General features: G+C 46.2%; 2 protein-coding genes across 5 annotated transcripts in view; both read right to left on the bottom strand.

Moving 5' to 3' along the window:
- Window positions 1–9,012, bottom strand: LOC130679461 (uncharacterized). The gene is made up of 2 exons (XM_057488168.1): window positions 2,174–9,012; window positions 1–2,139 (listed from the first exon to the last, which is right to left on the bottom strand). Exon 1 carries the CDS (start codon window positions 5,293–5,295, stop codon window positions 4,390–4,392), a length of 906 nt encoding a protein of 301 aa, XP_057344151.1. The 5' UTR covers window positions 5,296–9,012; the 3' UTR covers window positions 1–2,139; window positions 2,174–4,389.
- Window positions 9,013–9,156: 144 nt separating this feature from the next.
- CLMN (calmin) overlaps window positions 9,157–21,258 on the bottom strand; it is a 101,008-nt gene continuing 88,906 nt past the window's right edge. For 2 of the 4 annotated variants that reach the window (XM_036882039.2, XM_036882041.2), the window contains exons 9-14: window positions 16,110–17,750; window positions 13,111–13,301; window positions 12,110–12,170; window positions 11,404–11,474; window positions 10,852–10,948; window positions 9,157–9,361 (exon numbers count right to left, since the gene is read on the bottom strand). In XM_036882039.2, coding sequence (XP_036737934.2) covers window positions 9,176–9,361; window positions 10,852–10,948; window positions 11,404–11,474; window positions 12,110–12,170; window positions 13,111–13,301; window positions 16,110–17,750 — 2,247 coding nt within the window. In that variant the 3' untranslated portion in view covers window positions 9,157–9,175. The remainder of the gene's footprint in view (window positions 9,362–10,851; window positions 10,949–11,403; window positions 11,475–12,109; window positions 12,171–13,110; window positions 13,302–16,109; window positions 17,751–21,258) is intronic. The other 2 variants (XM_036882040.2, XM_036882043.2) reach the window with 2 other exon arrangements.

Here is a 21,258-nt window from a genome sequence, read left to right as displayed (position 1 = left end):
GTCAGTTCATGAAATTTATCATCAAAAATGTTCTGAAGAATACATGTAATTTTACAAGACCACTCATCATAGCACCAAGCCTAATATTCCTTAATAGAAAACAGTCAAATAACAAATATTCTAGTTAATTTCCCACAGGTATAAATTATGTAAAGTCATTTATATCTTCATTTACAATAATCAATAAATAAGAGTGCACATTCACACCATTTGTTTTTACAAAGATCCCTTTTTACAAAGCTACCGCTATGAATATACTAAATAGACAAAATTATCCTTGTACTACAAAATAACATTTCACCTTTTCTTTTTTTAATAGTTCTCTTAGGAGCTCCCAGTAAAAATTTTCAGACATTGTCCACTGAATCCTGCCATGACATTGAGAAATTGTAGCATTAAATCTGTTAAATATTACAGACCTTGGAAAAATAAACACCTATCGCCATCCAATACAATATGCTCTGAACAAACTCCAGTTTAGTAATTTGTCCTGATGATGTATGGAAGGGAGCAACCGTTTTTCCACTTTGACTATTTGTCTTTGGCTGATCTTACAGCACCGATGCAAGTGATGCAGGAGTTATCTTATGGTGCAAGTTCAAGGGCAAAGGGCAGGCCTCTTCTTCACAGTACCTCCCTCAGGTACCAGGCCCACCCAGGGGCTTTTTATACATATGTACCAGCCTTTGGCTTAAGGAATCCAATGTTAGAATGCAAGCATGCCCTCATTCCCACAGGGATTTCTGTACTGATTTATTTGGAGTCTGCTGGGGGAAGGGAAAAAAGGTGAGATGGACAGAAAGGTCCAGTTGAGAGCTATTTATTCCTGCAGCTGAGCCTTTGAATTTGAAAGAAATTTCCCTGGGATACTGCCTCAGAGGCTGACTTAATTTAAGGGGTCCAATTTAGTTCTTCCAGCCCTGCGAAGCAGATCTCCCAGGTGCTAGTTCAGATGTTCACCCCCACCCCTTTCACACAGTCCCTTTTGTTGTTCCAGACCCTTTCCAAAGGCGCCTTTCTCAGATACTAAAGCCAGAAGCAATGCTTTAAGCTTTGGATTCCACTTATAAATACAAAGCTGCATTTATGTTAAGCAAACAGGCCACTTATTGAGATTAAAAAAAAAAATCTAACTTTCTATCCTTTGGATTTTTAAACCAAGGAAAGATTTTTTTTTAAAAAGGTCTTCCAAATTCCCACCCAGACAGGTAAATGAATTATTGAATGTCACAGTAGGTGACCCAGAGCGAGGATGAGGGTTCCCGATGCCCAGGCCAGTGCTGTCCTTTGAAATAACATCAGCTCTTTAGGTTAGAACACTTCCAGAGTTTCCCTTAAAAAAAGAGTTAAAATCCTGCGTGACATGTAGGAATACAGGCATTTTTGTGACTGTCCTTTTTCATAGCACAGACTTGCAGAGAATATGCTCTATTGACTTTTGGTGGGGCTAAAAGAAGTGGTAAAATGTTGCAAAGGGGATAAACCTATCAAAAGATTCTTTTTCCCTGTTTGTTTTTGGCAACAATGAAGAAAATCACGTTTACACTTAAAACACAGAAAAAATAATGCCTATTTTAGACCAACCAATTATGACATCATCCAAGTAATCCATGTTCTCACTCCCCATTTTAATTATGCTCTGCCCAACACAATGAAATGGATTTGTTTTCTGAAGGAGAAAACCTAATTTTCTACTCTGAAAACCATGTGTTGGAGGTGGAGAGGTGACTAGCTGGGGGCAGGATTTAGAATTAATTGAAGTCACAGAAGTCGTCAAAGTTAGACACTGCGATTTTACTGCGGAAGGCCCTTTAGAGGCAGTCGTTTGGTTGTAAATTTGCAGTCATAGGCTAAAACATCATTTGGGGGCAAGCTCAGTCATTTTTATGCAAGTATGAGGCTATTTAAGCAGTTTTGATGGGGGATTGGGAGTCAAAGTATGCAGAATCGTGGGAAGGAGAACAAAGTGGGGGGGGGGGTTGCAGTATGACCAATAAACCTCATCAGCTTCCAACTCAGAAGTTCCACCCTTGCCAACTTGCTAAATGTGCCACGGCGACCAAGAATCAGACTCCCACTAGCACAGCCCTCCTTTCTGAGTAGTGAAGTCTAGGATGGAAGTCAGCTTTGACAATAGTCCTTTGTTCCCAGTTCTGCCACTTACTAGTTCTACAACCTTGCTAGTTTTCCTGCCTAGGTTTAATTTCCTCTCTGAAATAACCACCTCTTATGATTGTTGTAGAACTCCAATGAGTAATGGGTACACAATGGCTTCCACTTCCTCTTGTAAAAGGCCTGAATTAGATCGGGGATGGAGCAGCTGCCAAGATGAAGGTGGAATGAAGAGAGGTTGGAAGATGCTGTGGTTAATGGAGATAGATTTAAAGCTTGGAGAGGAAGCAACCGCAGCACGAGGAGCTACTGAGCATTTTGCAACTTCATAACAAACTTGCAAGGAAGAATTATTCATTCAACAAATCTGTGTTGAGTATCTAGTGTGCACAGAAGACACTCAGAGACACTGATTTGCCCAAGATCACCCAGATATGTGGTGGCAGAGCTAGGGCTCAAATCTAGATCTGGCTGGTTCCTACACCTGTCCTCCTCTCTATTCCATATTACCTCCCAGAGAAGGAAGGAGGGAGGGATTTAAAAACAAATGATTTCAGTTAGAGATGCCTGCTAGATGAAAACTAGACTTGACATCTGACTGTCAGGGATTTTAAGAGTTAGCGGTGGGATCAGGGCCACATACTGAGTTGCATGTGTATTTAAAAATGTCATCACATAGCACAAAATACTGGTTGTCTTTTTCCCCTAAAGAGGAGTGTTTTCTGGCTTGTTGACCCTATGGCCCTGGGCTGGGAAGAACTGCTTGCCGCATGTGTTTTCATCAAGGTTCTCAGAGCAAATTATAAACACAAAGAAGTTGGTCTTCCCCATTCTGCAGGGTCTGGCAATTCTGGGATGGTCAGAGCAGCTCTGGACTCTGATGACCTCTGCCAACTCTTGGAGAAGCAGGAGTTCGGTGCCTCTAGGCCTTTGCCCAGTAACTCCACCAAACTCATCCCAAGCCTGGTCCCACGCACAGCACTGAGGTGACAGGGCCTGAAGGTCACTGTGTCACTCTTAAAAACCAGAGCAAGGAAAGCTGAATGCTCACGTGGAACCTGAAGACAAGTGTCTGCACGCCACGGGAGTGAACGGTCTGCGGCATGTCGTGCACCAGGCTCCTGAGTGCTGCCTTTCCTCAAGGAAACGCCTGATGAGAGGCAGAGTTGGAAAGATCAGTGCAGCTCAACGTCCAGCAAAGAAGTGACATCCCATTCCTGGCTCCCTCACACTGGCTAACTATTAAGGTAAATGCCACAGTAACTGTCAGCAAACAAGCATGCTCTCACACTCAGGCTGGCCCTCAGACTTCAGCCACTCACCCCAGGTCCAGGAGCTTGTCATTAGAGCAGCCCCACTCACCACGAGGACGGGCCAGTGGAACAGCCTTCTCCTCAGCGGGAGCCCCAGATGGCAGCTGCAGTCCCAAGACATTAAATCTTCCCCAAAGGTAATTTCCATGGAGATTACGCAGTGCTGGGCGAAGAGAAAGGACCCATCTGGGCCTGAAGAGCTTTATGCATTCGTTTCCCGGCAAGAGCATCACTAAAAGGTTGGGGAGCCACGCTGGCTGGACACTCCGACTCAGCCCACCTCGGGGACTGCTGGACGTGGAGCTGAGCCCAGGCGGGCTACTCGGCAGAGGTCTCTGAGGGAGGCCTCCAAGGAAGGAGGGGGAGACCGGGTCTCAAAACTCCAGCGGGCCTTCTGGAGTCCTTCCGAAGACTGGAGAAAAACTGAGCTTGTGTGAAAGAGTTCATGTCCCACGACTGCCCTGCAGTGACAAAGCCGTGGGAAGAGAACAGTTCTTGCCAAAGAGGCTGCGATGAATCCTGGTGCGCGGTGAGCTCCATTCTTTACTTGTTTACTCTGACTCGTGGTTGAGACATTAGCTCCATGATGTTCTGAGTCCTTGGCAAGAAGGGAGGTGCAGCTCAGCCTCAGTGGCTGGAGACTAGTTTTGTAGCACGCGTAACTGGGAATCAAATTGTCCATGCTGAGGTCACTAACTAGCAGTGTGACTCGCCACTTCGCCTTCCTGATCTTCGCTGCTCTCATTTCTCAGACAAGGCCCTTACAAGATGCCTAAGGCTATCGGATAATCTACGACTTAGGAAAATTGACTGCACAGGCAGCTTCCAAATGCTTCTCTGCCTTCTAAGATGTTCTACCCTTATCAGAACCGGGTGAGCACTGCATGGGGAAGAGGGCTGGGGAATTACGTTGTCCTTCAGTAAGGGAGCAGCACGTGTCTTGGCTGTCCTGGGCAGTGTGCAACTAGGTGTCCTCCCTAGTTCCAAGTTTGGTGGGAGCCCATCTCCCCAGGCCAGGTTTGGCCAGAAGGAAATGCTTGCTAAGTTCCCAACAGCCAACCAACAGAGCACCCTGTTTGTTTGCTGGAAAATCCCAGGGTGGACTGCTTGCTTCCAGAACAAAGTGAGAGCAGCAAAGGAAACCCAGAAACTGTATGACTCTAGAGACTGAAGCCTGTAGGGAGGCAGGAGATTTCAGTTTCGGGGGACAGGGGGTGCTAAGGGGGGTGGGACAGAGAATCTGTTTTTTAATTGAGGCATTCAAGCAGAGCTGCATGCCATTTAACCCTCTCCCTTCACCTGGCACAGCATTTACGAAGGCACTCAACAGGCCGCAGCCTGGCAGGATGGACATTGCCCCAGCTGGACGCAGGGCAAGTTCACAAACAAGGCAACAGGGCAGTGAACCAAACACAATGGTGAGAAGGCTCAACTGGGACTTGCGGTTCAAGATGGGGTATTGAATATATGGGCTCATTTCTTCCCTCATGAAACTGCATGGAAATGAGAGCAAAGGAATGGAAGTTATGCAATCAAGAAGATAAGCAGAGAAGAGATGGCAGTAGGCAAGAGATGTGGACCCGTTTCTGACAGGGGCAGAGCTACTGGGGAAGAGAGCATGGCAGAGGAATCCTGATACCATGCATCCGCAGAGGCAGGCCACCGAGCAGGCAGAAGTAGCAGTCTTGCTCCATGGGGAAAGGAGAGAGGCTCCCACCCAGGGACAAGCATAATGAGGTGGGGGCAATTCAATGAGTCTAAATACTGACTGTGATGAGACCACCTGCTCAGAGGTCAGCACACAGGCACTCAGGTGTTGCCAGGATCTCTGTGTACAGCCGTATGGTCTGTGTACTGCACAAAGATGCATGGCTAAGGGGACTACTGGGAGTTAAAATCTAGCCCTTGCTTTGTTCCCCAAGCCTTGTACTGGCTCAAGGCTGCATCTTCCTGGAGAAAGGGGCAAATGATGCCTTCTGCTAGCGATGCCAAGTGCCCATGGATGGCTTCTGTCTAGTGGGGGCACCTCTTTCTAAGTCATCTACCCAGAGGGAATGCCTATTTTGAAACTGTACAAGGGCACTGCCTAGGCAAGTAGCCCTGAATATGTCTCTCTTTCCCAGGAAGGAGAAGATTGGAAGTATCTCTAAAGGAATGAAATAAGCCCCAGAGAAAAGACTGGCAAATATTGATACGTGGGGTCCTTCCATGAAGAGTCCAAGTGCCCACCTGTGACCCTACAGAAAAGCCCACCAATTGATACACAAAGCTTTCAATCTATTTTAATGCTCTTAAAAAGAACAGCTCCACAGGATCACCAGATATCTGAAGAAAGCTTGTGACATGAAAGAGACCGACACTAACCAAGAGAGAAAGAACTTGGGGGAAACAAAGGCAAAACAGGGAGCAGAAAGGACCTTCCCAGAAACACCTGCCATGAACACCCTTAACGAGGTAATCCGTGACCTGCACCCATAGACCTGCATCCACGAGGTAAGAACAGGACACTATCAAACAGAAACAAGAGAGTAACAAGATATTTTGGAAATTAAAAATTAAAACATTCATGAAGTCTATTGAGAAGATAAAGCTGAATAACTCTCCCTGAAAGCAGATCCAAAAAATGAAGAGACTAGAAATTGAAAAGATAAAAAATATTAGAGGATTAGCCTGGGAGGTCCAACATTGGAACAATAGGTGGTCAACAAAGAAAGAATGTGAACCATTACAAGAAAACTTCAGAAATTTCTCATGAGAACCCAGCATGAGGAATACCAATGGAGGGTGTACCATCACTAGGACAGTTGAGACCATTACGAATAAAAGGATCTTAATGTTTCCCAGGAGTGGGTAGAAATCCAAATCACATCTAAAGACTTGGGAATCAGAATGGTCTCAGAAATCTCAACAACTTTAGGAGGTGGTAAGAGAGAATTACTTTTCACCTTCAGTCCTATTACCCAGTTACACTTGAGTAAGTGCAGAAGATAGATATTTTAAGTTTAGCAAAATCTCAAATTACTTACAATAATATATACTTTCCATGTTCCTTTTCTTAGAAAGTTATTGAAGAATGTTCCACACCCTCAAAAATACATAAATAAAATAAATCAAGCAGGAAAACCTAACATGTAAGCACAGTGCACTGCTTGGCTCAGGAGTGAAGAGTCCTTATGTACCCACACTGAATACAGAGGTACTGAACACTGTGATCTAACTATACTACAAAAATAAAATGGAGTGTGGGTCAGAGCAGGAGCCACACCTCCCATAAGAGCAAATCAGCAGATGTTTCTGTTAAAAAGAGTTGTAAGCATGTTGAAATGCAAAGCTAAATACCAGAAGAAACAGTTGTAAGAGCTGGAAGTAAGACTATATAGAGCAAGACTTAGGAGACTAAGTTTTCATTAAAACCCTCATAGAATTTGTTTATTTAAACTATGCACATGTATTACTTGGATAAGAATTAAAAACAAATTCTTAAAAAAATTATAAGCCATGGGGCGGTTTATCCTGCAGGCTTTGATATCCACCTTTCATTTCCAGCTTCTTCTATAGTAAGCCTTTACTCAAATGAAAATGCTTTTCCCCTTAAAAAAAAATCAGTTCACTGCCAACACGAACCACATTACTTGTAGGCATCTTGCCAGTAGATGATTTTAAACAAACACACTGTAATAAATGACAGAAGCAGCCTAATTTTTGTGAACAAGCTCTAGACCCATAAAATGATACGAGGAACCTTTGGGTCAGCTCTTCTCTGCCTCTTCCAACATCTAATTTGGTTGAGGTGTCCAGGGTTGCATGATCTTTATTATCTGATTATCCGTACCTTTGAGCTTTCCGTGATATCGGGGAGTTCATTAATTAGCTTGTGTTCCATGGGACAAGTGGCCTTCACGATGGAATCACTCCAAGCTTCCAACAGCATTCCACTTGGAAGGCGTAGATTTGTTCACAGCGAGAAGGCAGGCTGTAATCAGAACGGGTTAGAGGCCAGATTTGGGCTGCCATCCACTCAAATGTGCTTTGTAAATTCTTTTGGCCAAGTTGGAATTCTGTAAACTTGAAACCTACTGCTTGAAAGAAGCAAGTCCTTGGCTTGCTAAGAGAGAAACGTGGTTCCTGGAGTAAGAGCGATTCTGTTACGTCCACTGAGAAGCTGTCAGAGCTGTCTAGGGTCCTCCAGAAGTAATAGGGGATGGACTTGAAAGTGAAGACAGCTTCCTCATGGGAAAAGAACAAAGCAAAGGTTGATAGTTGGCCAGAAATTTTGGTTTTCTTTAAATGAGGACCTTTTCATCTTATTTTATCCTTTGTTCAGGACATTCATGGAACTCAGTGAAAGTTTCCTAAAAGAGGGGGCAGCTCAGGACTGGGCATTAGGCGGCCTCGGTATGCTTGCCAGTCTGTTCCCAGTTACTGTGTCCTCGGTACGAGCCACTGTGCCTCTCTGGGTTCAGCAGACAAGCTGCTGTCTGCGGGTCTCTTCTGACCTAATAGTTGGTGATTTTATAAGTGTTGCCTGATACATGCTTTTTGAGGGGGAATCATCACCATCTGCATCTTGGCAGGAAACAGGGAGTGGGGAGCCCAGGGCAGAGGAAAGATGGATGGGTGGGTAGGTGCTTCTCTCCTCTCACACACGACCTCTTCTGGTCTTCTACTTGGAGTGCTTCCCTTTCAAGAAGCCCATTATGACCAATTGCAAAGGATGCCAGCGCAGAGGCTGTGTCCTGAGGCAGGTGTGCACAAGCTTCCTTGGGCAGGAAGCCGCTGGACCACTTCCAGCTCTGACATCAGCCCGAGCTTATTCTCAGCCCAGACACTTCTGCGCTCCTCCCGGGAGCTTTTAAGGGGCTTTTTGCAGTGCTCTGGGGAGGCCTTGGGGGCTCAGCACAGATGCCTCAGGAGCCATCAATGGAAGCCAGGGGGCTGGCGAGGCAAACAGGGAGGGAGGCCTGGCTCTTCTGGGTCAGCCTGAGCTCTGCTTTTAATATACCATCTGACCTCATCCCTCCTCCCCCAAGAATTCATTTGAAAGGATTCTCTTGGTGGAAATGAGCTGAAAATCACAGCTTTACCTCAATTCAGTCAATGCAAAAGGGAATTTGAAATGCATCCCGCTCTCCCTATGCTCCCCAAAACCAAGTGCACTGCAGCTCATGACCCAGCCTTCACCTTCCTCCTGGGGTTTGCCATCCCGCATGTGCCATACTGGAGCCGCCAGCTTTATGCTGCTTAGATATCGCTGATGACCACTGCCAACCGCCAGACCACAGCAGATGCACGGACATCAGCACCTGCTCAAACCCCACCTCTGGGAGGGAAACGGGGTTTTGTCCCCAGGGAGACTCTGCTGGGGGCATGCACTCTCTTTCTCACCAGGAGGACCCTCATCTCAGAGGTACGTAACTCAAGTCCATCTAGAACCTTAAAAACCTGCATGTAGGACAAGCTATGACCCAGGTTATAGTGAACTGTTAGTAATGGTGCTTAATATATGACAAAGCAAGGCACACGAGAACAAACTCCACCTAAGGATCCAGCAAACACCTGAGTTTTGAGTACACAGCCAAAGAGAAAAGCATGCCTAGGACTTACAGGAGAAAAAGGATACATAGATAAAAAGCAGGGAGAGGGAGTCTGTTTCCTCAGAGATGCTCAACTGTCTGCAGAAGCCCCCCATCCAGAACCTGAAATAAAATGAAAGAGAACTCCCACGCCCCCGTCAGGGTCCGGTCTTTTTATTATGCAGACACACGCATCAGAGTCTGTTGACGTCCAGCTGTGGGAACAGCAGCAGGCAGTAAACCAGGAGCCAGAGGAAGAGCATAAAATACATCATATCCGGCTGCTGGACGAACTGTGTCAGTGAGTCGCTCTGTGGGCTCTGGCTCTTCCGCAGCACGGCTTCTCCAGAGTTGCTGGCCTTCCTGCAGAAGGGAAGACACAGACAAGGCAGTTACCAGGGGGTCCCCAGTGCAATGGTCCCACGCCTTCCCCATACTGCAACCTCATTGCCCAAATGCAATGCTGAAGGCTTCCCAGTGAGGTGTTGAAGAGACTTCAAACTATGTGTGCAGACCCCGGGCAGAGGGCCGTGGTCCAGATGGCACTAGAGTTTTCACACATGCTCAGTTCATCCCCCACACACTCAGCGGGAGGAGCCGCTAGCCCCGTTCTGCACGTGGGCATACTGAGACTCCCGGGGGTGGGGGTGGGGGGCGTGGCTTGCTCAAGGCCACACAGTTTATGACAGAGCTAGGACTGGTCCAGGATGAACTCCCAGTCCAGGACACCGCCCTTTACAGCACAGTGTCCTTATAGCAGAGGTAGATGCTGACAGCACTGTGTCATTGGTTAGTAACAGAGGGGACTTCGTAAGTCATCTAAAAGAATAGAGACACAGATAATTTAAAAACGGCCATCAGAAACAAAGACACATCCCACTACCCCAAGGTGTTGTGTTTGAATATGGAATAGAACCTTTAAAGTAATGACTAGATTTGATTATGGTCAGCATTATCTTTCTCCTTTAACTTTGCAGTTAATGGGACAGTTTACTTTTCCCTGGTGGCTAAAGCCCAGAAGGGTGCCATGTGGCGACCCACCACAGATCCAAATTCCCAAAGAGGAAAGAGTCAGGGGCACAATCTGATTGGAAGGTTGGGGCGCCTCTGCCCGAAGCTGCATTGTTAAACTCAGTTCTAGAGCATTGTTAGAACACGCAAGCTTCCAGGGTCATCTGCGGAGTGTGATGGAGATTATGAGGAGCAGAGCCACCCCATCCCTGAACTACCTCCAGACGCAGTGAGAGGCGAGGCCAAGAATGGATTAAACAGGTGCCTTGGTCTAGAAACTGACTCGCATGCATTGGACAATGATGAGATTTCTTTTCCTTAAACTTCTTTTTAGGAAAAAATTTAAACTATATTTTTATTACAGAGTTAATAAATGTTCAAAAACACAGGTACGTTTCTCAATCTTGTGGGTTCAATTTTCAGTCTCAATTTCAAAAAAGCTAAAAGTACTATTTTCCTCTAAGCATGTCAAACCTGGAGGAAAACATGAATTAATATTTCCATTTAATGGCAGGAGAGGGAACCGTGTCTTGCCTCTTTTTTCGGAACCAGAGAGGCGGAGTTCTAAGGATTAGGGTGTTGGGCAATATTTAGAGGCTTTCCATTCCAATAATCTACGCCCTTTCAAACCAATTCAAATCTGTGGCAAACATAAAAAAAAAAATCAATAAAATGAAGTGATTCAATAACTTTTACAGAGATGGGGCATCTCAGAATTGTCAGAGTTTTACAGAGAGTTCTCTGGTTTCCTATGTCCTAAATGGGACTGAACATTATAGCAGTTTTATAGCAATTGATCAATATTAGACAAGGGCATCTAGTTCTCCAACAGCAAGAAATACTTTCATGGACATCCTGGCATGTTTGCATTCTCTCTTCATGTCTGCTCTGATGCCGTGAAACTGTAAAATCAGCTCAGTGAGCTTCTGAGTATTGTACCTATAGTGGCGACACAGAACGAACACGGTTGTCAGGCACTCTAGTATTCAGAACACCCACACTGTCAGATCTCTACTTCTGCCTGGGGCCACCTCAGAAAGCCAGCTTTTGTCACTGCATTAGGTAAGTGCAGCTGCAGGCTCGTGACACAGGCTTGTCTTTAAACTGAGTCATTTCCTGAACCATGCCCTGCCCATCCATGTTCATTAATATCCACTTTCCCCTCCTACTCATATTCAATTTACATTCATCTTCTCTGGACCAATCATCGTATTATCTCAGACTATTAATACTGGTATCAACAAAGCCTAGTTGGAGAACAGCCACCCCCGTAACGCCGGCTGCATCATTAAAGACAAAAACAAAAACGCCGGCTGCATAATTAAAGAAAAAAAAAAAAAAGAAAGAAAAAAAAACATTTCCAGCCTCATGAAACCTGCAGGAAAGCCACCAACCTGGTTAACGTGCGGTTTCTTGTGTCATCCAGATCTGCTGCGTTCCTCAGTTGAACAAAGCTAATATGATCCTACAGTGAAATTTATAAACAAAAGCCCCGCAACCCAATTAGTAAAGATGAAATCTCTGAAACAGAAAATAAGATGATTTTTAACATACAAAGCCGAGCATGCCATGCTTTCCTCACTACTGCAAACATCTAGTTTCAAAGTCAAACTGCTAAATGCTATTCTACATTGTTCTACCCTCTCCCCCAACTCTCCACTGGTGAATGAGTGAGTCCCCACCACCCACAACCAGAATCAGGGCTGCAGACCACTGATTGCTTCGGGTCCCAGCACATCCGGGGCCAAGTAGTTTTAAATAAAGTGAACCCTGCACTTATATTTAACTTCAGTCTTTGATCTTTCTGGGTGTGTGTGCGTAGGGGTGGGGGTGGGGATTTTCGATGCAATATTGATAACAACAATGCCTTTGGGCTTCAAAATCATCACTTTATTTACATACATCCCCTATTGCCCAAATGGGACATGAGATTGCATTGTGCTTAACGACAAGGTTTGAATTTGCTTGTCTTCTATCCAAAAGTATACATGTTGGAGGTCAGTAATGTCAAAGCTCTGGGCTGGGGAGGAGGAGGAGGAGGCATGGAAAGGAACTGATCAGCAGGGGTTGTACTGAAGAACAAGAAATTCACATACTAACCGATTCCAAAGACCTATTAGTATGTCGTCGAATGTAAATGCTGGAGTCACTGTGACTAGTCCTGAAAAACAAACACACGTTTTGAATTGGTACCATCAAGAACTTCTCATGTCTCAGTTGTACAGTGACCCCCATCCCAACTCTTCCACATGGGGATTTGGGCAAGCTATGACATCAGATGGAAATGAGACATTTTATCCGATATGCCCACTTGGGTTGGAGTGTGCTTACAAACAGTAGGATGGATATTAAAGAGACACATTGTAACCTTGTCTAGGAGAAAGACAAGTGAGAAAGAATTTTAAGTAGACCATGTGTTCTTCAAAATCATAGGATTGGGAGACAGGAAGTGATCTCTTTTTCTAAGCATCCTGAGGTCTTGGTACTCACTGGAGGTCCTTTATAAGCTAAATTCAGACCTGGGCAGAGACTGGTATTCAGACTCCCTTTCCTGTGCCCTCTTCTGTGCATAATGCTGCTCTCCAGCTGTAAGGCGCTCAGTTGTACCACCGCTTTTTCCTTTCATACAAGAGGAAGCTAATTTTCTGACCGTATCTCCAAGGCTGATATAGAATGTATCTGTGATCTTCTAGAAAAATCTGGTTTGTCCAGCACTGAGGCAAAAGATGCTCAGCCAGAGGCCTGGGCTATATCCTGGCTGTTGGCTGATTAACTGGTAACCTTAGTTAACTATTCACGTCTGATCGGTTTTCCTCATCCACAAAGTGGATCACTGTCCCACTGTTCCCACTGTCCAGCTGGTGGGGACAACAGCATGCTATAGGCCAAAGTGGCTCTGCCTTGCTGCTCAGCAGAACTGGTGCTGGGTGCTGATTTGCTCTGGTGTAGACAGTCAGCTCTGTTTCCTCAAGGCAAACCTACTAGGTGGCATCCTGGGGTCCAGGAAAAGGCATGGGAGCTGAGTTTATTCCCAGGGAATTGATGCTGGGCCACTTTGGTTCACGCCCCACCCCCAGGGTGAGGAGGTGGTGATAAAGTACCTGCAAAGGGCTGTGTGATCGCAGGGGTCATCTCCCAGCTCCTCTGAGGAGCAGACGGTTCTGGGCGCTACAGATGTCGAACTTTCTACATACTCCACATGTTTCCTTTTTTCCTTTCTTTTACTGCTGATTGATTCTTCCATTACTGTTTCTTCTAAAGGGTTTGCAGAGTGTTCCAAGTTTGCAGATTCCTGGGATGTAAGGACAAGACAACCAAATACAAGTCAGCATTTCATGCCCAGATGCCCGTCGATGTCGAGTGAGGGACACCACCCATCGATGCTCTGCTCTACCTCGGCTCCAGGGCCCGGGGCATCCCTTCCAGTTCTGCCTCACCTGTGGACTCCTTCTAGCACAGCCTGCCGGGGAAGAGCAGCCTGCCTCCTGCTCCCTGTGCAATGTCCAAATGCTACCGTCTGATGTGAAAAGCACATGGGTTTAAGAGTCATTAAGATCTAGTTTCAAATCCTGGCTAGGGGTTAACATTCTGACCTTGAGCAACTGTCTTTACCTTTCTGGCTCTCAGTTTTCCTCTCTGTTAAATGGGTATAATAATTACCTCTTCCCACTACCACAGTGTTTCCTATAAAGGATGTCCCTTACAGTGGGCAATGGGTGGACCCTGCACACAACCATCACCCACTTCAACAGAGGAACAAGTATCCTGGAAGCCCAGTAGGTCCTGGGTACAAAGGTGACCCCTGAGTTTGGAGAGCTGCACACACACAGGCAAACATACGGTCATACAGTTTGTGGACGACATCTTCACCAGGCTTGTGGCTGAACGTGGGGCATAGTGCAACATCTCTAGCATTTTTTGATAAGGAGGATTCTTTGACTGCTTTCCCCACTGGGGATTCTGAAACCCGCGGGCAATGCTCCTGAATGAAATCAAGAAGCGTGGGAATTGCTGGAGCCGCTGGTCAAGATCTCCTTCAGGGGCTGGGAGAACCGGCTCACCCGGTATTGGAATAAAAGGATTCGGGTAGCCAGTCCTGTGCACCCCCCAGAGAACAAAGCTCTCTGCAGAAATGAAAAATGCTCTCAGCTGTCTGAAACACCAGTCCCTCTTAGATTGTCATGGGCAAATGTTACCTTTTTGAAAGGTGAAATGAGGAGAGGATTTTTTTTTTTCTCTTTCTTGTTGCTGGTTTTTAAAAAAATTATTACAGTATCATTGAAATACAATTTTATGAAGGTTTCACATGAGCAACATTGTGGTTACTACATTCCCCCCTGTTATCAAGTCCCTCTGACATACCCCATTACAGTTACTGAGAAGAGGACTTTTTTTTTTTAAGGACTAGAAGAACTAGCCATTTTCTAGGCCTATTGAACTAGATATTTTTTCTTTTTAAAGGAGGGCCAGGTATTGGAGAAATACTCCCTCTGGCATCATCTTGTCTGCCAGGAATAAGACCACAGACATTACCTGGCATCCCAGAATGCACCCCTTCCTCTGCTCACCTACACAGATCAAGGTCACAGCTATACCAGGGGGCCAGTTACCAGGTGTGCTTAGGAGCAATGGGCACCCGCTCAACAGACCGGCGAGAGCTCGCACACCGCACCCGGGAGGGCAAGCTCTCGCCAGGCTCACGCCCTCCGTCAGATTCAAAGACGGATTCAAATCTAGATCTCCCGATTCCATTCCCAGCCCAGGGCTCTTCTGACCACACCGCCGATCCCCTGTCCACGTGCTGGGCACAGGCAGGGGCACAATCTGCTTTCGGCAATGACCAGAAGAAAAGCAGAAGAGGATGAAGGCCATAGCTGCTCTTCCACAGGCCACGCGCCTTGGGGCGGGGGGAGGAACAGAGACGCTCACTGGCCACTTTAAGTAACACAGAGGGGCAGACGCAGCTAGGCTTTCCTCCTGCCACCCACTCGGCCCCTCTTGTTTTGTCCTAAAAGAGCTTTTTGGCCCAGGACAGTCCAGATAATCACCCCATTGCCATCATGGTCCCCCAACCTGGGGACCCCAAGACTTGATTTCCTGAGACATAACTAAGCCCCCTGACCTTGGGGTCTCCGGCAGGAAGGGGCTGCTTTCTGAAGAGTCAACAGGAGGAAGGTGGGAGGTGGCAGGGGGCAGAAGGGGAAGGTGGTGGGTGGGTCCCAGCCCCTGTGGAGCCACTCCTCTGTCTCCATTTAAAGACAGACATAGTGTGGCGCCCCCACCCCACAGGGCCAATTGGTCCTGCTACGAGTGCCTTCTAGGCCCTCAGCCTGAGAATTCCCGTCTTCCTGTGCTCCCAGCATCCATTCCCATCATTTAGGTAGACCCCCTCTGGCCTACCTAAATCTTAAATGTCTTTAAGGAGCCAGGGAGGAGGCTGGAGGAGGGTGGCTTGGCTGGAGGGAGGCGGGAGACCGAGGGGGCTAGCAGATCAGGTCTCGCCCCAGCAGGCCCTCCCTGCTCACCCTCGTGGCCGCCCTTGAGCTGCTACTAGGTCAGATAAAACGGGAACGCTGGCTAGGTAAGTGTGCCAGCTGCTTGAGCTGAGAAGTGTGTGCCCCCCTTGCCTTGTTTATACAACCTACTTCTATCTATAGGAGCAACAAACGGTGCCCAGCAGCCAAAAGGCCTAGAAAAATCGAGGCCAGAGCCAAATGGGAGCTTTTGCTTGGTTTTCCTAGGTTGCTACGGAGGCAGGGGCTCACTTCACTCAGTGCACGCTAGGCATGGCTACGATGACTACTTACAATCGTTACTGCTGCTATGCTGGGCCCTCAAATGTGCCCTTGTCTGAGCCTCTTGGCAGGCTGTGGGCAGGGCCGGGACTAGGGGGAGGCCAGTGAAGAGACCAGGGTGCAAAATTCGAGGAGTGCTCCTCTCAGTGCCAGCCCTGGCCTTGCCCGTGCCTCCGTGAGTCGTGGGCCCGGGGCCTGTGAGGGAGGCTCCCATCTCCCTAGTTTATGGAGGAAGAAGCTGAGCTTCAGAGAAGAGCAGAACCCCCCGTGCAGGGCCCAGGGTCCCTGAACGCACAATCGGGCACCTGATGGTTCTCCACGGGGGCGCTGTCTTCAGCTTCCCTTTGCTGGTGGTCCCCTCGCGGGGCTGGGGGAGTGGGCTCCAAGGCCGGTCTGGCCTCCTGTGCTCCCAGGTCGGGACAAGGTGCCTGGCTGTAGGCCTGGGCAAGGTTGTCGCCCAGCTCTGAGTTGCTACAGCTGCTCTGGGAGGCCTTGGCCTCCTCGGCCTCCTCCTCCCAGGATCCCAGATCCTGCAGACAGCCTTCTGCCTCTTCCAGATCTCTGTCTTCGTTTTTTAAATCCTCCGCACCTTCTGCATAAGCCTCCAAAACGGCAGCCAGGGGAACCTCGTAATGCGGGTAGTAGAAAAGGTCGTGGGGGATGACGGAAATCCTAGAGAGGGGCGGAGAGGGCTTCAAGTCCAGGCCTTCCTCGCTGTGACGCCAGAGGGTCTCCAAGCTGACACTGCGGCTTGGCGGGTTGGAAGGCAATTCTCCGGGGAACCCCTGTGGACCCTCCGCGTCCACCTCTTCCTCTTGGCGATGGTCCCGGGGGGACTTACGCTTTGCCTTCACACCTACTTTGGGCTCCGCACCTCCCAGCACAGCCTCTCGGTCTTTCTGCCCAGGCTCCCCATGAGGCTCCTGCTTGTCAGGCTTCGCTGGAGGGGCCTCCTCTGAATCTGCCTTTTTGTGGGCAGATTTGCCTCTCTGTTTACCAAGTTTCTCTATGTGGTCTTCCAAAGCCTCATGCTCGGCAGGTTTTTTCTCATGAGGTGAAGGAACCTCACTGAAAGCCTGGCTGGTTGAGGCAAAATCTACCAGGTTGATGCTAAATTTAGAGGCTTTTAGCGGTATGCCTTCAAAATAGTCTCCCTCATCCACAGCATCTGCAGTCAGCAGCTTAACCTTGATCTCTAAGGAATCGGCCATAACAGTATTGTCTCCAAGAGATGGAAGGGGATGACTTTCTTCCCCCAGATGGGTGGAACTCTTCAGCACCCTGTTCCAGGACGTAGGACTCTGGGGAGCCTGCAAATGGTCAGTCTCAGCATCTGCCGTAGAAATGTCACCTAGGGTCTCATCAGAGGCCGCTTCTGGGATCTCTGGGGCTTCCTGGTTTGCCTTTTCGTCGGCAACCTCAACTGTCAAGACTTGACCATCCTGCTCCAACAATTCCTTAGTCCCTCCTGGGCTCCCTGCAAAGCACAGGTCTTGACTGTAGAGAGGGTCCTTACTACAGGAAGCATCCTTATAGGTATCAGTCTCAAAATGCACAGTTTTCTTGATTGGTAAAAAGTCGGACCTCCGGTTGTCCTTTCTGGATAATAAAATGGAGGATTCTGGAGATGCCTCACTGATGCTGCTGATATTCCCTGGGACCCCTTGGAGGACCTGGTCTGTGATCTGATACCTGATCTCCGTGGAGCTGTCTGACAGCGCATGGATGCAAACGCCTTCCAGGCAGCATGCCTTCATGCTCTCAGGCTTGTCACAGACAAAGACTTTGGAGGGTGGTGGGTGGCTGGCGTCATGGTTAAAGGTGTAGGCACGCTCTCCGTTTTCCGTTAGAAGGAAGACTGTGCTCTCCTGTTCAGAAGGAGTTTCTTTGATGCGGACAAAGGTGGATTCGATAGGAGTTTCTTTATCTGAATTCATAAGATCCTCCTGCAGAGAAACACAGGGAAACATGAAATCAGAGGAACATTCAAGTCCAATGTATATTCCCCTCTCAATAAACAAAAACCAAAGCAGAATAGTCACTACAGAACTAATGCAAAGTGTTCTGATTCAGATGTAGGTGGTTGCAAAGGACTATTGTTCCTGCTGAAATGTGAAAACACCAGATAAACCAAAACCGTATTTTTTAAAGCTATGGATGCAACAAAATCTCAATGAATGGAATTCTGGAGAAGGACAGGCCCTTCTGAACTGGGAGAGATGTCAGCTACTTCATACCTTTGGGCAACTACCTACTCTGGGTATGGACAGGAGAGCTAGCCCACCTGAGATAGGTACATATCAGTGAAATCTTTATGGATTGTGTAGGCTGGTGTGACAGATTGAATCCAGAAGGGTCCCAAATGCAAAACCAAGTCTCCTCATATGCTAATTCTCCCACACAGGGACTTTTTCTAAGTCAGAGGCAGCTGAGAGTGGAGCTTCAAAGTGGAGCATAATCTTGGAGGTTTATGTGTCCCTTGCTTTCCAAAGGTTTGCATTAGACCACATTCCTTTAACAAAAGACCTACATTAGTAGGTAATGTTTTTTTTTAAAAAAAGCAAAAAATCCTCTTTTTTTCTTTTGGTTAGAGAAAACAGGTACTAATGTAGATCTTCCATAAAAGTGAAGTGGCATAACATGAACTTTTGGAAAGTAGGAGAAACCCATACCTTTATACCATTTTGGCTTATGAAAGGCATTAAAGCTGACGTTAAATGAAACTGCAACATAGCCTTTATCAAGTCCTGAGAAGGTTGAAATGATTAGCTTGTCATTGCAGGTCCTTGTTTGTTAAAGAGTTACATTGTCTGCTGGGGAGGGGATGTCATCTACCTCAATCTCTACTGTTCCTTTATACACCAGTTCTGGCATTAATTAAAAAAATTTAAGGCATATAGAAGCAGGAGAATGAGACCCATAATAAAGAGAAACAACAGTCATTAGAAGTAGGCCCAAATATGTATGCCCCAGGGTGAGAACTAGCAAATAAAGATTCTAAAATAACTATTAATCTGTACTACAAGGAATGCTAAGGTAGTTCTTTGAGCTGATGAGAAATGATCACAGATAAAGTCCTGAATCTGAAGGAGGGGCTGCAAAGTATCTGCAATGGTAAATATATGGTCAATATAAAATACTTTTTAAAAAAGTTTTCTTAGAAACTTTCCTGGTTGTTTAAAGCAAAAATAATAACAAAGCATTGGGGATTAAAACATATGTAGAAGTAAAGTAAAAAAAAATAAGAGCACAAAGGAATGGAGAAGAGGTGAGTGGAGTTAGATTGTTACATATATAAAAATATATAAAATATGCATTTTACTTGAAATGATACAGTAGTAACTCAAGGTAGAGTGAAGTTTGTTCAAAATTAGTATTATAATCCCTAGAAAAACTACTAAAAAGTCAAAATAAGGAGATGTGGCTAAAAAGCCAATAAAAGAGATGAAGTGGAAACCTCAAAAACAACTGAATAAAAAAGTTAGGAAGGATTATGGCATACAGAACAGATAGGACCAATGGAAAATAATAATCAAGTTGGTAGATTTAATCTATGTAAGTGGTTGAAAATACATTAATGATACACTAATTCTTGTCAGAATGGATTAAAAAACAAGACCCAGCAGTATACTGTTTACCAGAGATGCATTTTAAATGTAAGCATAATATGCCAAAAGGAAAAAGCTATGTCACACAAACACTAATTATTAAGAAAGCTGATATGGCTATATTCCCACGAAAGTACACTTCAAGACAAAGAGAGAGACTGCATGAAAATAAAATGAGCAAGTCACCAGGAAGACGTGACAATCCGTAATGTGTATGCATTTAAAGCACAGCTTCCACATACATAAAGCAAAAACTGACAATACTAAGGAGAGAAATCCACAATCAGAAGTTGGAGATTTTTTAACACTTCTCTTTCACATTCATTGATAGGAAAAGCAGGAAAAAGAAACTGTATGTCTATAGAATAATTAGAGAAGCATATTAACTAACTCGACCTAATTAACATTTAAATACTGTCACTTCTTTCCCCACATAAGACACTTCATTTCAAGTGCAAATGGTACAATTACCCAAATGAACCATGTTGGGCCATAAAGCTAGGCACAGAGTTTGGTACGTGGCTGGCCAGGGCTTAAACAATGTTTACTGAAATGAACTAAACTCAGCTGACTTGTTAAGGAACAGTTCAGAGGGTGTCCCGACTAGCTGGGGACTTCCCATCTGTATTCCTCCAGACATGAAAGTGGCGGTTCCCTCAGTGATGCACTGTGTTCTGTCAATCAGGATCATTTTCTCCAGGTATCCTACCTTGTTCAAGTCCAGGTATCCTACCCCTCCCCAGCCCCTATCTGGCCCCAGTACTGAGGAGATCCAAGTGATATATTTGCTGAATCCTGGCTGTATCCTCGAATCACACAAATACTTTAAGTTTTAATTGAAGTCAAACTCTGCCTACAGAGTAAGAATTCAGGGCTAGGAAAAGCCCTGGTGCTCTGTGTTTCAGAATTTAACAATGGGCTAGTAAATGGAATAACAAAATAATAACAATCACTACCATTTGCTGAGCATTCAGACAAAGGACTAGGTACATTACAGATCCATCTATTCTTCACACAACTCTGAAATGGGGGTAATATTTCCATTTCACAGACATGTATACAGACATCTTATACAGACATATATCAGAGAGATTAAGTGAGCAGCTAGAGGTCACACAGCTTCAAGTGGCACAACATTCCAACCCATGTGATTCCTGTTTCTAAAGCACCCTGGGAATTGATCTGTACAGGGACAGATGGGAAACACACACAGGAAGGGACTGGAATAAAATCCACAGCACAGCCACCCAGTCTGGCTCTTCTGAGATCTACAAAATGGGGTCTCAGTATTAGCCATAGGTCATGAGGGATCTAAGAGACTGGACTGTGGAACCATAGAGACTTGGGGTCAAACTACAGAGATCTGGGGTCAACCCCCAGCTCTGTACTTGGGAGCTGTGTGACACTGGAGAGGACTTTGTGCACTTGTATTCTCCTCCATGATATGAGAATAATGATACTGAGCCACACTGGACTGTAGGAAAGGCAATCAGCCCAGAGAAACGCAGGACAGTTACCTGACCCACCTCCAGCTAAGAGAACAGCCCTATTAGCTTGTGAGCATTGGCCGTTTATGCTTACTTTTTCCTGTCTAGTACTTATAGCTACCTGAAACTTATGATGTGTTTGCCGGCATGTTCACTGTTTTCTGTATTAGAACAAAGCTCCACAGAGTCAGGACCAATCTCCATCATTGCTGAATGCCCCTGAACCAGCAGTAGGTGTTCAGCACATTTCCAACAAATTCAATAAAGGGCTGTTCTTATGCTCGTTGCCTTTACTGCTACTATCTCAGGGCTGTGCATGGGTTGGGGTGAGGTTCAACGGGGCCATGACAACTTCTCAA

The sequence above is a fragment of the Manis pentadactyla genome, chromosome 11 (assembly GCF_030020395.1).
Source record: "Manis pentadactyla isolate mManPen7 chromosome 11, mManPen7.hap1, whole genome shotgun sequence".
NCBI lineage: Eukaryota > Metazoa > Chordata > Mammalia > Pholidota > Manidae > Manis > Manis pentadactyla.
The sequence above is the reverse complement of the archived record's forward strand: the minus strand, read 5'-3'. Positions and strand labels throughout refer to the sequence as shown.